Consider the following 18,889-nt stretch of genomic DNA (forward strand, 5'->3'; position numbering starts at 1 on the left):
ACTTGCGTTGTTACTGCATTGGAGAAAAAATCAGATGTTTTTGGTACTGTTGCATTTTTAGTTGGCATCACTGAACAACAAATCTGATATTGTAAGTTCTAGCTTAACATGTAAATTTGAAATATGCAATAACCAGACTTAGTGCCACTTGAAAAAAATATATAACTTTAAGTTGATTTAGCAACACTGTTAAAATGATGGTATCACATAGTATTTCAAGCAATCTCCCCCTGCCGATGTTTACATGGTACAAAACTTAAGTGTTATTTACCTATTAGTTTAAATGTTACAAAAGTATATCAAGATAAATAGTCCACTCCGCATGTACTGTGAATTTTCGTCCTCACTTTTATTATATGTCAGTCAAAATAGTAGTCATGCATTGAAAAAAAAAACAACTTTAAAAAGCCTACTTGTCGCTGCCTTTCTTAAATTCGTTGATGAATATTAAAAGGTAAATCAAAGATACATATTTGAAAGTAAAATGCATTTGTACACAGTTATTCCATAACTCTCATTTCTATTTGACACTCCCATTGAAAGTTCACATACTCCATAGCACCATCATTGGTCTATACGAAAATTATCAATCAGCAGCACCAGTCTTGAAGATACCACTGAAGTACTTTTGAAATATGTGCTCTTCTTTCCGACTTCACCAAAGGACCATTAATAACATAGTCCAGGTCATAAAAATTACGAATAACAAGAATGTCAGAAGGTGCAATAATAATAATAAACTTATACATGTTAATATTTTCTTAGCTTACCATTCCTCGTAGTGCGTCGTGAACAGCGTAGAGAAATTCCATCTTAAGTCCTGGTTCCTCAATCTTTGCTCCATCGTACTCACGGTTAGTCTGCAACAGAATAAGTTACGCTATCATAGCTCAAAATTTTATTTACATACATTTATCAATAACATTTTACGTTAATATTGAATATTCGCCTATTGTGTGGGAGGTCCTGGGCGCGATTCTCGTTGAACTTAAGTTAGTCTACATGCTATATATTACATGCGGGAGTTGTAATATAAGTTATGTCGACAACAACAATTTATTGATAATAATTTGTGTTAAATAACGTTGTTGCCACGAATGTTCAACATAAATTGTTCACCTTTTCTCCGTTACCAGCTTCTTGATGATAGTATTTTTCCTGTTTGCTTTATATTATTGAAAATAAGAATAAGTGGTTTGCATTATCATCGGACAAGGGGTCTACTTCTCAAAGCTACTAGTCTTGTAATATGCTTTTTACAAGTCACAAAATATTGTAAAGTAGAAATAATAGAATAATAGAAGAAGTTATTTTCTAAATACTGATATGATAACTCTAATTTGTCGTAATTAAATGGTATATTGAATGGTAAAACATTTGATTTTGAAAAGTTTTACACTAGTATTACAAGACTAATAGTTTTAAGAAATAGGCTCCAAAATGTGTTATTATTATATTTGTTTATTTTCTTCTAATCATACTTCAGCAGCAACACAATAGTAGTCAGACTAAAAAGACATGTAAAGTTAAAGAACAATGGACCATGGAAACAGCCACCAATTATGCAATTTTATTTCAAAATCTGATTATTATTTGGTAAAATTCCTTTAGCCAAAAGTTCAACTGTTTCTTGTATTAGAAGTAAGACGTGTGTCACTGTTAGGAGTATGCGTGTCACCGTTAGAAGAAGATATAAATAAACAATTCTGTTCTCGAGAAAAAGTGTTAATAATTATTGGAAATTTTTAGCTCCATAAAATTTTGATTTTCTCAAAAACTACACACGAGAATTTACTCTCTAGTACATCATTTTGTTCAGTTTGATGTGATTTATCGATTGATATATGCCTTATCTTTGAACAGTAGTATACTTAATCAAAATTAAAGTTGAAGATTTAAAGAGAACTTTGAAGTATATTACATTAATTATACAATATGCTGTCGTCTTGCTAGCGTCGTACTAAAAAATTCATGAAGGCAAACTTCAGTATTAGTTTCACTTTAATAGCTGGTATGGTACTCGTTAGTTAGGTTAAAAATTAATTTTTGTCTAATTTCTCGAAAACTACACATGAGGATTTACGTTACTTATATCAATTTTCAGCTAAATGAGGTCCATCGATTTGCTTCATCTTCGAACATTTATCCCTGTCATACGTTAATTTTATTGCAAAATTAGTGTGCTACTGTAAAATTACTATAAACTTTTGAAACTCTAATAAAATATCTTCTGAACGTTAGTTGTCTTGAAAAAATATTTAGATATGATCAGGGATAAGTTTAACGTTCCTTCATGTAGGCCTATGTTACCCTTACTACCTGTTTGAAGCTTCTTTCGCAAAATGTGTATTTCACTTTCTTTCAGTAAGATGTTTAGCTTTTTTCAACAAAATGATAAAGGCTTTTCCCTTCTGATTTTCACAAAAATGCTGAAATTTGGAGAACTTCATCTTAAATTCTCCCGTTGTGTATTTAGGTATCCGGAATAAGAGTGCATGCAATATGTATTACGGAGAAGAATTTAATCAGTTAGTCAGCTTAAACTATCATAGGTAGTTTTTGTGAGAAGTAGAATTCAGATGGGGGTCTTGAAAGGAAAGATACCTTAATTTTTTAACAACTCAACTCATCCCATTGTATCATTCCATGATTCTAATAGTTAATGTGTAAAGTTATCTTGGGAATCTTATATTCCGAATATTAAATACCTGCAATATATTTTTAGTATCTTACCTTGAAAAGAGCACACATCTCCTGGAAAGAATCGAATGTTCTCATATAAAACCTCTGCAAATCGCCGTAGCTTTCTGTTTGAACTGCTTTTCGTACTTCTTGTCTAGAAGATAAATAAAAAGAAAGATCAAAATCATTATAAATACTTTAACAATTAAGATATACAAAATGCATCATCTTCACATTGACATTCCTATTGTATCGAGTGAGGAGAAGTGTCAATGCAGAACTATGACGACAGAAGATTGCTACCAGAATGGTCGGCCATGGCGAATGGCTATAAATGAAGTAACCAGACAAAGGATGCCCTGGAAGAAGGTAGCATTTTTTCAAGTGGTTATGCTGGTTGAAATTATAATAATGGTAACTTGATATTAATAAGATCCATAGTCAGAGTAGCTTTGGCTGTTGCAACAGAGGTGTAGAGGAAATACACTATTTACCCTAGTTTGCCCATTAAAAAAAATGTACTATCGCCCTGCAAAATATAGTTTCGGATGTAAAATATTACCTCATTCATTGGTCTCTAGGATGGGAATGGTATAGAAAATAAATCTGAAAGAGGAAGATAAGCAACAACAAAGTAATTAGAATAGAAATATGATCCATAGTTCCATGTTCCGAAAAATATTTTAAAAATCAAAGAAGATAAACACAATTTAGATTTCTAGGTATTTTCGTAGCTTGCTATAAGATAATGGGAATTGGAGAAGCAAAAAGTATGTATAGGATATTTTATTTATTCAATGAAATTGGCGGTGTTAATTAGTGGTGGGCACAAAAACCGTTTTTTCGGTTTTCGGTTTTTAGAAAAACCGAAACCGGTTTTTGAAATTTTTCAAAAAACCGGTTCGGTTTTCTTCAAAACCGGTTCGGTTTTTCACTGAAACCGGTTTCGGTTTTCTTCAAAACCGATTCCGTTTTTTTTTCAAAATTTGTTCTATTTCTGACCAGAATGGTGTTTCGTTGATCTCCGGAAACCGAATCCATTTCCACAGAAATAGTCTTATGCGTTTTCGAAAAGTTTTCACCGAAACCAGTTTTGGTGAAAACCGAACCGGTTTTGGAGAAAACCGAAACCGGTTTTGGAGAAAACCGAAATGTCGGTTTTTCGGGTTTCGGTTTTTATAGAAACCGGTTTTCGGTTTTATAAAAAAAACCGATTTTGCCCATCCCTAGTCTTAATGCTGTAGTGTTCTCATTGTTGAATACAACTGCTCTTCATTTGTTTCGCCGTTGCAGTCTTTCCACTTACTAACACGTAGACGTTCTGACCGATGAATAAGTATCAGGGATAATTGTACCAACGTAAGTTTGCCTCCAACAACTTGATAGTTTAGTATTTGTAAATTCACATCGAGTCATGATAATTCTATAAAAGGTCACTTTTGAGACATGAAGCTTCACACGACCAACGCGAGCGTAATTCTGCAGAACGAAGACAGCCTCTCCGATCCCCACTGTACGAGTGTGTTTGAAATAACTTAATCGTACAATATATATAAAGAGAGAGATCCAAATATAACGGATGCCCACACGCCTCTGTATGCTTCCGTTATGTTTAAAATTTGTAAAATCATCCCTAAAATTAGACTAAATTTACAGAAAAGCCGGGATATCAAGGGGAAGAGGGCCCGGATCCCAGGATTTACCTCCTGCGTACGTATATATATATATATATATATATATATATATATATATATATATATATAGCTTTGCACAATATTGTAATTAAACAATAATTAAAGGTTAATCATAACTTTGGCTTATATGATATTTAACCATCATGGTAATGTCTTAGTAATAAAGTTGGTGAAGGTATACTTCAGGATAAGTTTCAACTTACTAGAGTCTTTCAATTTCAAGTGTGACCCTATTGGCGCTGCTGTCGATGTGTGTTTTCCCGTACCTCCTTCGAAAGAGAAGGGGCAAATTGTTGTAACCATGATCCTTCAATAGTTGGATGCAGACATTGAAACACTCCGAATTATTTCACGGACTTAGCTGTGCATCGTCTTGTTAGCCGTTATAAGTAGTCTACAATCTTCACTCGTCAAGACCTAACAACTGAATGACAAATTCGCAACACAGTAGAGGTCATTAACTTCTTTCCCCAAAGCAAAGGGAAGATTTTCTCAGTACGAGGGCATCGGCGTGGAGCGAAGTGTTTCACATATTTTTCGAGGGCATACTTGAAACGGAAAAGCTCTAGGTGCAGGGGTGGAAATGGAATTTCAGAACTAAGGGGATAGTCATTAACAGATACAATCTGATCAGACTACGTGACGAGGATATCAGCCCAGGGAGGCGGGGCGGAAGCAAACTTTCGTGGGCGACCGACTAGAGCGACGACATTTGATACGGAACCAAGTGGCTAGTGCGTGTACCATTCGTGGTTTCAGGTTTAATTCCTCTTCTGAAAGACCAAAAAAAAAAAAAAAAAAAAAATTCACAATCATTTACAACTGCTTGTTTCCTTTAGCCTAAAAGACATAACCGCGGAACGTTGAACCAAAATTTCATTTCATTGCTTGTTTTTTCTTGAACTCTTACTAAGCGGATACCGTCCCCTCTCTTTACCCCTGATTTTCATTCCTGACTAGGTGACTTGTTATTGTAGAACATACATTTTTGGTTAAAAAAATTGTCGACTGTCTCGAGAAAACTACATAAGAATTTATAGGGTAAAGGTACCAAATATGGAATACTTTTTGTTTCTTCTTTATTTCTCAGAAACGTGTATTCCAGAATAAAAATATTATACATCATAATACTTGTGGTACCTTTGTAAAACAAAATGCAGGTATTAGAGTTTGTTCCACATTATTGATTTTTTACAATATTGCAAAATTGAAAGAAACTCAATTTCCCATATTAGGCACACCCTGCTCCAAATATGGAACACTACCTGTTCTTAAAATGGAATACTGGAACAAAATACGTGCATCTGCCTACAATGCGACACTTGGATAATTCGAGCATGGGCAATAAATTCGAGCAATTTATTTGCTTATTTAAGAAATAAATTTATTTATTACTTCAAGAAAAGGAACAAAGGCCCAACTCCGAGATCACATCGGCCCTTAAGATAAGTCTACGAATTGGAAAGGACTCGATCCTAACCTCAGGGAAAGAACCACCTGACATAAGCCTGATAGGACTGAGGAAAACCACAGAAACTTCACTCAGGATGGGTGGTCTAAGCAGGGATCGTGCCCATGCTCGAATTATCCAAATGTTGCGTTGCAGGTATTATAGCCTATATATCATATTTGGAAGGTCTATAAGACAAGTGCATATAAAATTACATAACATTCTTAAGATAATTAAAATATGAAACAGCAGAAATACCAGAATTTTACGTAGTACAAAGATAATTATCGAACTTGACTTGACTTATTCATTATTAGGTCTATGTTTGTAAATTACTGTAATAGGCTATAATATCTACTTATTTTAACTTTTGGAGTAGCTATAATATCTTTTAACTTTGAATAAACATGTTTACTAGCTACAACCAATAATAAAAATAATAGAACGAAACATTCGGGGAATCAAACTACGTGCGACAAACAAAGTAAAAAAAAAAAAACTATATAAAATAAAAATTTCAAAAATATTGGATTAGCGTGTCTTAAGGCGTCTAAATTTTGATTCCAATTTTACTTTGCAGAACAATGGCCACAAACATATTCTTCTCCACCTTTCACGGGAGACATTTCGTGGGATTACCTTTTACAAACTGGGTACTTTAACCAATCTCCCTCCCCTGCACTGAGCGAATACAATTTACCACAATGTCCGCTTTCCTCATCATCGTCAACATCATCAGTAGGATCACTTAAACTGTCACTACTTTCGTTCAAGTCACTCACTGATTCTTCGGATTAACTATCTAATTTGTAGTTGTGTGAAGTCCTTTTTTTGGGCTGTTTTGTTGGGTGGGGCTTAGAAAGCTAATCATCTTTTAAATTACTTGCAATGATGAGGTAAAGGCCCGTTGTGATGAAATAGAGGCAGCTTCTAAAACGTTTTTGTGCGGAATGCTCGTAAGTACTTTTGCCCACCTTGCTTTCGACTACGTGTGCTGCGATGCTGCGGCTGTAGTTGTGGTAACGGACTCACTACTTCAATCGGTACTGTCGTGCTGTACTCTTCACTTAACACTGTATACGACACGGCAGTTGAGACATTTGAACAAATAATTAATCTGTGAAAGTTTTATTTGAATTGGTTTATGTGCTCAGGAGTTATTGCGAGACACACAGACACACACAAACAGATACCCACATACAGGGTGCCCATAAAGTCTGGGCAAATAGGGAATTCTAGTATTTTTTTATTTTTCCAGATTGAATGATGACTGACTAAAGAAGAACGAGTCGAGTTGGTACTCTTAAGTGGATGAAACGGATGATCGTATCACAAACATCCGCAAGACTTTAACCTTCGACACCCTCATTTTCAACCTATTTGTTTTACTGCCTTCGGGAAATTAATCACCAAGTTTAAAGAAACAGGCAGTATGTTGGACAAACCCCGTTCCGTGCTAGGACCTTTTTTCTTTGATGAACATATAACCAGTGAGACTTATCTAAACATGATGAGAGACAAACTGATGTTTCAAATTGAGCGTTTGAGTGAGGGACTTCCAGACTGGTTTCAGCAGGATGGGGCCCCTGCCCATTTTGCTGCAGCTGTTAGAGATTGGTTGAATGACAATTTCCCTCACTGGATTGGGAGAAGAGGTCATGTGAAGTGGTCCCCTCGTTCGCCAGACCTTTCTCCACTTGTTTTATTTTTCTGGGATATGCTGAAAGAGAAAGTTTATTCGATGAAGATTAGAAATTTAAATCACCTGACAGAAGGCATTACCAATCGGTGTGCTGAAATCGACGGCAATTCAGACCTATTCCATCGAGTTCACCTTAATCTTGCAAAGCGCATCAAATTATGCATTGAACAGGGCGGAAATAAGGTAGAAAATATTATTCATTAGCATTAAATTGACTAAATTGTGCTTTCCCCATGTATCCAGACTTTATGGACACCCTGTAGACAGACAACACAAATGCCAAACGTTTTAACTAGGAGACTTCTCTGATGCTCGGTCTAAAACAATGTCAGGTCTATTATAACTTACAATTCAGTTATTCTTCTTCACTTCTACTTCACATACGTATGAACCTATTTAGGAATATTCCATATTAGGATTCTGCTGGTATTCCATATTAGGAAAATTGCCATTTCGGATAGTTATCTTCCTACACACGCTTACGTGATTCTCTGTATACTGAATCTTTATGCCTTTATGGTACACTATATATCTAATCTAAATATCACAAACTCAACAATAATATATGCCTCTTTGTGTATATTCAGCAGCCTGGAAATGTACGTCCGAAAAACTCAAGTTCTACAAAAAACTATTCTGCAACAAAAGGAAATGTTATGTTATCGTTCGGTAGCAAACCACTCATGCGCAGACGGAGGCTGACACAGTGCACAAGTTTACGTAAAGTCTATTCGGTGGCAGCACATAGCAGACAAAATAGTCTGGTATTTCATATTAGGAACGTATTCCATATATGGCGCACCCACCCTACTCATGTATATCATGTTTTTAGTTCAATAAGGTTTATCAATTGCTGCATATCTCATCTTTGAACAATTATTTCCCCGTTAAATGCTAATAATATTGTATCATTTTGCTGAACTTCAAAGCAGCATACTTTCCATATTATAAGTAAACTTGAACACTTAACCAAATTGCTTCACTGTTTGATTAATAGGTTTCGTGCGTTTGGTTTTTGTTTTACGTAAGTTGGAGTAGAGAACGGGAAAAAGAGAGAAAAAGAGAGCAGAGTGAAGTTAAGCGACTTCCTGAAGTAATAAAGTATCCATTGTATACGAATATCGTGTTTTGTATTTGACAAGTATTGATCTGCTAAGGGCAGGAGGTAGTTGGATTAATAATGGAATGTCTGCGTTCGTCCCACTAAATGATGTGAGAACGGCCTGATTCCAACGTACGAGCTGTGTGTATGTATGTGTGTGTGTTTTATTGAAATGTGACTTACGTTTCTGTTTTCTTTCATTTTTTCTCGTTTCTTTGCAATCTAATGTATTTGAATATACAAGTTTGTATTAAACTCACATGCAATGAACGTTTTAATATTAAGAGAGTCACAAGGACATTTCAAGAGAACACATTTTAATTCGTGTATATAACTGTATTGCTCAGATATCTTTTTTCACCTTGTACATTCGATTTACCAGTATAAATATGTTTTGTGTACTATAGGTGCTTAGCAGCTAATGTGATAGAAATGTGAAGCTGAAAAAAATTGCAATATACAGCTGAAAACAGAATAATTTGTAAATGTCTTTCACTGTAGAAAAAAAATGTAGTAAGATAAAAGAAATGGAAATCTGATCGAAGGCGCCAGACTACCTTTTCTTTAACTTACAATTTCAACCGCACCTCAATTGTTCGAACTTTAATTTAACTTATTTCCCGACGCCACACAACAACGAGATTTTGCACAGTGACTTCAGTAGGCTGACAACGCAATATTCTATTGCTACTTTTATTCACTTTTGTGTATTTTCAAAAGACTTCAAAAGAAGGAGGTTCTCAATTCAACTCGTTTTATGTGGGTCGTTCAATATATAAGTTCCCTAAGCTGTAAAATATTTGTTTTGTAAGATACATTTATAAACTACACGTACATGTGTAGGTGGGTCGTTCCTCACCTCTCCACATAATCCCCATTGAGATTCAGGCATTTGTCTCACCGCTGCGCCAATTTGTCCAAACTCTTTGCAAAAGAATCAAGGCTCTGGCTATATAGCACTCTCCTCACAATTTGCTTTACTTCTTCAGCTGTAACAGCGGAAATAGGTGGAAGTAGCTCAGCGCTACATTGAGGCTATATGGAGAGTGGGACAGCCGTTCCCACCATAATTCTTCAATTTTGTGTCTTGTTTACGTATTGCGTGGAGATTGTCATTATCGTCAAGAAGAAGAGACCAAGTCGCTTATGTCGAATTGTGTTTCCCTGAAGAAGAGTTCCAAGTTCGACATAAGTGACCTTGTCTCTTGTCAACTGGTGATGAAGAAGTGAAGCGGAAGGTGAGGAGAATGCTGAATAACCAGTCCTACTTTTTTGCACAAAAAAAAAGTTTGGTGCAACGGTGAGACAAATGCCTAAATCTCAATGAGGTTATGCGGAGAAGTGAGGAAGAACCCACCTACACATGTATGTATATTTTGAAAATGAATCTTAAAAGTAAATATTTTACAGCTTAGGGATACATGTATTGAAAAACTCATGTATATATTAATATATTGTGGGTATGTTTAGGTGTAACATACTTCCTCAGTGGTCCAATACATATTCACAAGGATATGGTTAGTCTTTAATGCTAGACCATGAAAAATCTCAACGTATGCAGTCAACTAGGTTATTTTCATCTCAAGTTGTTAGACCTATATAATTTCCATTAGATCTCCTGTTTAAAGATCGATATTAGCTTTTTTGGTATTTAACCAGCATTACTCTTGAGCAAACCGGGATTATCTAGTACACAACGGTTAACATTCACAAGTTGAAACAAAATTTCAGATTTTCACGATTTTTTGTAACACATTTGAAAAATAAATAAATAAATAAATAAAATAAAATAAATAATTAAATAAAAATATTTTAAATGAAGACAGACATTCTTAAAGAAATAACAATCTAACTCAAACAAACAAATTATATTATAAAGTAATAATAAAATTTAATATATTGTAAGGACGTATCTTCGCCCTTACTGGTTTGCTGTAATAAGGTAAAAAGATTAAATATATTTTATACATATTTATATGTTAATTAGTAAGACTATATATATATAATCTATTAGGTCTGGCCAGACACACACACATATATATATATATATATATATATATATATATATATATATATATATATATATATATATATATATAATTGTAGAGGATAACTTGTGTATAGAATTGTGTTCATAGTTTGTGCTTATTTTTTTTTCTTTCTAACGTACTTTTTTTCCTTTAGCTTTTAAATATTTGGTGGCTGAAAATTTTAGAATGGAATTACTAGAATCTCGGAGGTTTTGCCTACCCAAGCTGTTCTTTTTCTTTAGCGAAAATATAAACCTAATAAAAAAAGAGAAAGTAACGCGTCCACCGACCATATAAAAGAAGACCCTCAGTCGTAATTTTTTAGAAGGTGGTCAGGAGGGCTAAGTGATGTCCTTTTGAAATTCTCTGTCTTCTGGTAGGGAACTATCTAAATGATGATAGTTGCAGAGAGAAGGAATTTTCTCTGGGCCTAAGTGATGGCCGTAGAAATATTATGTTGAAATAAAATTTATGTAGGGAACTATCTAAGTGATGATAGTTGCAGAGAGAAGGAATTTTCTCTGGGCCTAAATGATGGCCGTAGAAGTATTATCTTGAAATAAATTCATGTAGGGAAGGCCTGAGTGATGGTCTATATAGAAGTGTTGATTTAACTGAGTTCTGAGATTCAAATGGCTAATATATTGAAGTATTAGATATTTTTTTTTGTTTAGGCCAGAGAGACCTAAGTGATGGTGTTCTCTTTAAGGGAGTTAACCTTCTATGTTCACAAGTGGGTGTCATAGATGAAAGGTTAATCTATATTTTTTTTACTGATGGAAAGTTGTAGTCAGGCTTTCTTGATAGAGTAGGACATCGGTCGAAGCTTGTTCGAAGTGGCGGACAGCGGGTTTCCGAGTAGAGTAAATTTGGGAATCTGTGGGCATCGATTAAGATATTTTCTAATCAAAAGATACAAAGGTTAATTAGTTAAGGCTGAAGAACTTCAATGACAGAATTTTGATTATATGTTCATATGTATATTTGCAATTTTATTCTAAAAATAAATTAATATCAATTCTACAAGTGTTATATATTAAATATATATTTCTCAGAGCAAAAACCTACAACCTTAGTTTGATAGAATAAAATTAGATTTCAGCTAAAACCTTCGGTTGTAGGAGAAGAAGAGGATTAAGACAATTTATTTTATTATTAAAGGTAAGATAAGAGTAATGCTTTATGAGAGAAGCATTATACTTAATTATGTAGTGGCCTGTTACATGCTATGCATTTGAGGTTATGGAGAAGAACAGGTTAAAACCATTAACATAAATGGGGGCTCGTAGCCGGAATTGAACAGCAGACATAGAATTGTATAGATATTTGAAAAGCTCTTATCGTAACCTTTATGCTACTGAGATCTGGTAGGTTTAAAAGAGGAAAGATGGAAAATTCAATAAGTTTAGACGAACTCAAGAGTGCTTTGGGTTTAGCACCGGAAACTGAAACTAGCCTTGACAGTCTATTAGAAGAAATAAGAAAATTAAAAACTAGAAATCATGAAAGTAGAAGTGAAGAACAGTGTAATTGCGGGAAAGTAGAAAATCTTATAGATATTAAGTTATCTACTCCGACATTTTCTGGTACAAAAAATGAATGCCCGTTTGAGTTTTTGGATGCGGTAGATGAATTTGTAAAACAGAAGAAAATAAGTGAAAAGGACGTTCTGGATCAGGTTCTTCCGAAAATATTGTTAGAGGAAACGGGGCGCTGGTACAAATTCCGTAGACCTTTCGATAACTACGCGAGTTTTAAACACAGTTTGCTGCAGGAACATTTTTCTTTTGAGTACAATCAGGAAATAGAGACACAGATTGTTAAGAAAATACAAAATCCCGATGAATCTTTGGCAAAATTCATCAGAGATATGGCAACACTGTTCTCACGACCTAAGAAATCCGCCGACAGAGAAAGAACAAATAACTAAGATAATATTAAAATCGCATCCTAAATTCAGACAATTTCTTCATGGAAAGGAATTTGAGTCTTTGAAGAAATTAGAGATGGAATCTTTACAGATTCAGTCTTATTTATTAGGAGAGTACAATTATTTGCAGCAGGCTAAAACAGTGAATATCACGGCTTCTCATTCAGTGGCGGCAATTACAGAGAGAGAGGAAACAGACTCTTTGAATACGTCCCAAGTTGCTGTTTCAGCGTTGGATCCGGCAAAATTTAATAGAAACAAAAAAGAGCACGTTCAAAATAATAGCATTCGGGAAGAGAAAAAGAGAATTCAATGTTACTTTTGCCGTAAATTTAATCACAAAAGTTTTGAATGTTCTGAAAAGAAAAAGCAGGAAAGATCGAAAAACACAGTATCAGCTTCTGTGTTGGACGGGAGGAATCCTGTTAAGAAAGAAATCCAACCCTATTTGTATGGATATTTCTATCGGTCTAAGAAATTTTTATATCTGGACAGTGGTAGTTTTATCTCATTAGTTAGCAAGTCTGTTGCTAACCAATGGAGGAGGAGAGGGGCTACTTTTGAGAAAAAAGAGCTAGAAATTTCTCTAGCGAGCGGCCACACGAAGAGTATAGGCATCATAACACCTTCTTTCTGCGTGAAAAAGGGTAGATTTAGACATAGCTTCTACGTTCTTCAGGACATAAATATTCCGATCATATGTGGGGCAGATCTGATAAAGAAAATGGGGATTTCATTACATTTGAGAGAGGGTGGTTGGAGGTTCCAAAATGAGCATAAGATCACTCCGTTTGCCCAACCCAATGAAGCTGACGACCTCGACAATACAAACACTTGTAGGTCAACAACTAGAAATAGAAGAATGAAGGCAAGCAGCGCCAGGGGGTCTGTTTTTCCCAGTAACCTCACCCGGGAAGAAGAAGGGGAGAGGTCATTCACACAAGGCTATACAAAAAAGGTCCGAGGATCAGGTCGGAAGAGCACCGTAAACAATGTGACAACTATTGCAAAAAACGGGGACATGAACCGTCTTCCAAGAAGACGGTAGTTCGTAAACAATTGAGGGAACCTCTGGTAAGATGTAATATTCTTGGATTCGAAGAAGTTATGTACCTAGACGTTGGGAGCAGTATTTCTTGTATTAGCCCTCAGATAGCTGAAAAGTGGAAGAAGAGAGGGGGAAAAATAAAAAAGAATTCTTTTGAAATCCTGTTAGCTTCTGGCTCTACGAAGACTAACGGTTCCATGACAGTAAATGTACACTTTTATGGTAATACTGTTCGACAAACATTTCACATAGTCCCAAACCTGATAAAATCTGTCCTTGTTGGTAGATGTTTTATTGCAAAAGCGGGCTTGTCAATACATTTAAAGTCAAATGGTTGGAGCATAGACAATGGAGAAACACTTGTTTGTTTATTTGATTCCCCGGAAACAGTAAAGAAAGAAACAGAGAGTGAAGTACACCTCATTGAAGAAAATAAAACAGATGATATTGAGACAATGATCAATAAAGTTAATTTAGAACCTACTTTAATGAAGCAGTTCAGGGAAATTGTTTATAAATATAAAGATGTATTTTCTGAAAAACCAGGGTTGACGGATGTTATTCAACACTCCATTACATTAAAAGATACAAGACCATTTTATTCAAAGTTACGGCCTTTATCTGAGGAAAAAAGGAGAATTATGTCCAAATTGTTGGATGAGATGGAAGAACAAGGAATTATAGAAAAAACAATATCTTCTAATTATATTAGCTGTCCTATATTACATCGAAAGAAATGTGGCAAGTTTAAATTAGTTCTTGATGCCCGTAGGTTAAATTTAGCCACGCAGAAGGAACCGACGAATATTCCGGGACTCTTTGAAGCATTAAGCTATTTAGGAAATCGAAAATATTTTCTTAAGTTAGATTTAACTTATGCATATGCAAATATTATGATATCCCCAGAGAGCCGTCAGTATACATCATTCATAACTCACAAAGGAGTGTTCCGCTATGTCCGAGGAGTTTATGGCTTGTCGGGAATGCCTAGTACTCTAAATAAACTAATGCAGATAGTTCTAGGTGAACTATATTACACGAAAGTAATTGCTTTTTACGACGATTTGGTAATTTCTACTGAAACCAAAGAAGAAATGTTACAAATCTTGCAGGATGTACTGGAAAGATTCAAGAAAGCAAATTTAACTGTCAGTCCATCGAAGGCATTATTTTTTGCAGAACAAATGGAATTTTTAGGATTCCAAGTAAAGCAGGGATACTTGTCTTGTACTGAAGAGAAGAAAAAGATGGCTCAGCAGATACAGAGGCCGAAAACGAGAAAGCAATTACAATCATTGCTTGGATATTTTTCTTATTTTCGTCAGAATATAAGAAATATGGCTAAAATAACTGCATGCTTGAGTGATTTACTAAAGCAAAATAATCGTTTTAAGTGGGAAGAGAAACACGAAAATGCACTACAGGAACTAAAATCAGCTCTGATAAATGATAAGAAATTGTTAATTCCTAGGATAGGGGAGGAATTTTATTTATTTGTAGACTCTTCAGCTGTTAGTTCTGGCTATGTCCTCGCACAGAAGAATAAGGAAGGAAAGCTTTGCGTAGTGGCGTATGGGTCAAAGAAATTAACACCGTCACAGCAAGTTTATAGTACAACAAGGAGAGAATTACTAGGGATTCTGCTAGCAGTTGAGAGATTTGAATTGTATCTGATACATTCACCGAGAATAATCATTTATACTGATCATGAGGCATTACTTACAATGCTTAAGTCTTATAAGCTATCTGCTACTTTAACAAGATGGATGGCTAGAATTTCTAGATTTCCAGTTATTTTGAAGTACAAAAAAGGAGCTGAATTGTACGTAGACTATCTCTCGAGAATTGAAAGTGGACACACAGAGCCTATGGAATTTGAAGGTTCAGAAGTTGCCAATGAACAATATCCACTGGAATCCGAAAATGATACAGGATACTTCAAAATAGAAGATAAGGATGGTTCCCTCGTGAACTACGATGATTTTAGAAAAGAAGAGAATTTATTTATTGATCTTGAATTTAGTAGAAGAATGAAAAACTTCAAACAGGAATTTAAACAGAAAGAGAAAATGCAAGAACACAGATTTAGTGGAAATATCGAGATTAAGCCGGAGGACAAGATTAGTATGCTATCAGAATTACCATTCTGTTTGGCTGTAGATGGCAGCACGGACCAAAAATGTGGGAGTGAAGAAGACCAAGAAAATTACACAGAAGAAATTTTAGTTGACAGTAAAGCAATTAGAGAACTTCAAGAAGGGGATGAGGTCTTATCACAATTAATTTGCTTTTTGGAGAATGATGTTTCAAGTTTCAGCAAAGTAAAGAGAAAGAAACTTAAACTCCTAGCGAGAACAGCTTTCATTGCAAAAAACAGAATTTTGATGAAAACTGTTAAAATCAGAGGTTTAAATCGAGATGTCATTTGGCTTCCTACTAAGTTGAGAGCTGTGGTATGTGATGTAACCCATAATAAGAAATATTCTGGGCACCCAAATTTCAAGGATACTCTTTTGAGAATAAGAAAGAAATATTATTGGAAGACGATGTTCAAAGACATTAAGCAATTCTCACAAGCATGCGTCGCTTGTAGTATCTTTAAAGATGCTGGAAAGGCAAAATACGGATTTATGTCTAGCACACTCGTGGAGACGGCAGGCCAGTGTGCGTATATTGATGCCCTAGGGCCATTAATTAGATCAAGTACAGGGGGACACGTTTTTTGTATAGTAATCCTTGATGCATTCACTCGATTAGTAAAATTTTTCCCTCTTAGAAAAGTAACATCAAAGACAGTAGCTGATTGTCTAATAAAATTTTTTTGTGACAATTCCTTCTATCAGTTTGTCATTTCTGATAATCATGCTGTATTTACAAGTAGACTGTGGAAGGAAACTTTAGAGTTGCTTAGAGCAAAAGCTGTGTATATTTCAGCTTATAGAGCTTGTGCTAATAAAAGCGAACTTTGGGTTAAGCAAATCAAAACAAGTATTTCTATATACAGCGAAAAACACAGTGACTGGTCGAAAGATATAAAGTTATTAGAATTTGCTTTGAACTCGAAAACTTGTTCGGCGACTGGCTTTTCCCCTTTTCAATTGACTTTTGGCAGGGAGGTTCAATTTCCTTATAATTTGTCTGAGACCAGTGAAGGAGTACATGAGGTCATTCAACATGATTACTTAAAATCTGTAGACGAGCTTAAAAAGAAATTGAAGTCGGCCTGGGAATGTGCTAATTTAACGCAAAAGAAGAAGCATGAAGCATCAAAGAAATTTTACAACAAGGGTCGAAAACAACATCATTTCAAAACAGGACAAAAGGCCTGGGTCAAGGCAGTGCGTCTGTCTTGTGCACCCAAAAACATTTCTGCCGCGATGTTACCAAAATATTTAGGTCCCTATTTATTGGAGAAACAGTTAGCCATGAACACATTTTTAGCCAAAAACATATTTACAGGCAAGATCATAAAAGTTAATACCGACCAAATGAAACCGTTTTGGAAACCACCGTCTTTCAGCGAACATCTTCCGGAGCAGAGAGAAGATTTTGTTATGAGAACGCCGGAAATGAAGGGGAGGGGGAAGAAAGACCCTAAAATAAAACTTCCTTTTTCGGAGAGGAAAAAATAGCCGATGAGGAAGGTTATATACATATATTTCTTATTGTACGAACTTGACAAACAAAATTGGAAAAAATTTAGAGAAGCTTTAGTTTTGTATTAGACAATCTAGTGTGAAGACCTATAGTACACTCTTAGAGATGAACTCAATGTTCAAAAAACCACTTCCGAAGCAGAGATCGGTCTATGCTTCTTGTAGACCTAGAGAAGACATCCCGTACGAACTAGCCTTGCTTCTGCACGTCGATAATGAAAAGGCAGAAAGGGGTAGGAAAAGGAAATTTAACCAAATTTCTGAACGAAAAGGCTACGATCCAAAGAACTGCACACTTGCAGAGCTGAGATTAATTAAAAAAGAAGAAATCATGGAGGTACATCCCATGCCAGGAACATCCTCCAAGAGTCAACCGTGGGTTGAAGATGATGACCAGGATGTGCTGTCTATATTCGCAGATGACATCAATTTTGATGGACTTCCACCGACTCCCGGGAAATTCTTAGAGGAGGAAAGACCCTCGGAAGACAAGAAAAGTGCTGCGAGAAAACTCCACTTCTAATCCAGAACTTAGTTTCAGTGTTTAGTGAAAACTGTGGTGTTTGTGTTTTTTTTCTTTTTTTTAAAAAAAAACAGTTCGAGACTTCTAGACTAGGCTAAAATAAGCCTTTAAGAAATGAAATTAATATCTTGTGTGTGTGTTTTGTGATATTAAAAATAAAAAAAGGGTGTAGTGAAAAAATCTTAAGAAAGACAGTTAGAGACAGTGAACTTTCAAAGAATAAGTGATATATTCATTTTTTTTTTTTGTTTGTTTGTCCGGGGCTATGTAAGGACGTATCTTCGCCCTTACTGGTTTGCTGTAATAAGGTAAAAAGATTAAATATATTTTATACATATTTATATGTTAATTAGTAAGACTATATATATATAATCTATTAGGTCTGGCCAGACACACACACACACATATATATATATATATATATATATATATATATATATATATATATATATATATATATATATATAATTGTAGAGGATAACTTGTGTATAGAATTGTGTTCATAGTTTGTGCTTATTTTTTTTTCTTTCTAACGTACTTTTTTTCCTTTAGCTTTTAAATATTTGGTGGCTGAAAATTTTAGAATGGAATTACTAGAATCTCGGAGGTTTTGCCTACCCAAGCTGTTCTTTTTCTTTAGCGAAAATATAAACCTAATAAAAAAAGAGAAAGTAACGCGTCCACCGACCATATAAAAGAAGACCCTCAGTCGTAATTTTTTAGAAGGTGGTCAGGAGGGCTAAGTGATGTCCTTTTGAAATTCTCTGTCTTCTGGTAGGGAACTATCTAAATGATGATAGTTGCAGAGAGAAGGAATTTTCTCTGGGCCTAAGTGATGGCCGTAGAAATATTATGTTGAAATAAAATTTATGTAGGGAACTATCTAAGTGATGATAGTTGCAGAGAGAAGGAATTTTCTCTGGGCCTAAATGATGGCCGTAGAAGTATTATCTTGAAATAAATTCATGTAGGGAAGGCCTGAGTGATGGTCTATATAGAAGTGTTGATTTAACTGAGTTCTGAGATTCAAATGGCTAATATATTGAAGTATTAGATATTTTTTTTTTGTTTA

General features: G+C 35.0%; 1 protein-coding gene across 1 annotated transcript in view; it reads right to left on the minus strand.

Moving 5' to 3' along the window:
* The window catches only part of LOC145688817 (putative E3 ubiquitin-protein ligase HECTD2), a 134,334-nt gene that overhangs the window by 31,539 nt on the left and 83,906 nt on the right, over nucleotides 1-18,889 (minus strand). The window contains exons 5-6 of the mRNA XM_081762991.1: nucleotides 2,734-2,836; nucleotides 771-860 (exon numbers count right to left, since the gene is read on the minus strand). Coding sequence (XP_081619117.1) covers nucleotides 771-860; nucleotides 2,734-2,836 — 193 coding nt within the window. The remainder of the gene's footprint in view (nucleotides 1-770; nucleotides 861-2,733; nucleotides 2,837-18,889) is intronic.

The sequence above is a fragment of the Thermobia domestica genome, chromosome 1 (genome assembly GCF_964235325.1).
Source record: "Thermobia domestica chromosome 1, izTheDome1.hap1.1, whole genome shotgun sequence".
Taxonomy (NCBI): domain Eukaryota; kingdom Metazoa; phylum Arthropoda; class Insecta; order Zygentoma; family Lepismatidae; genus Thermobia; species Thermobia domestica.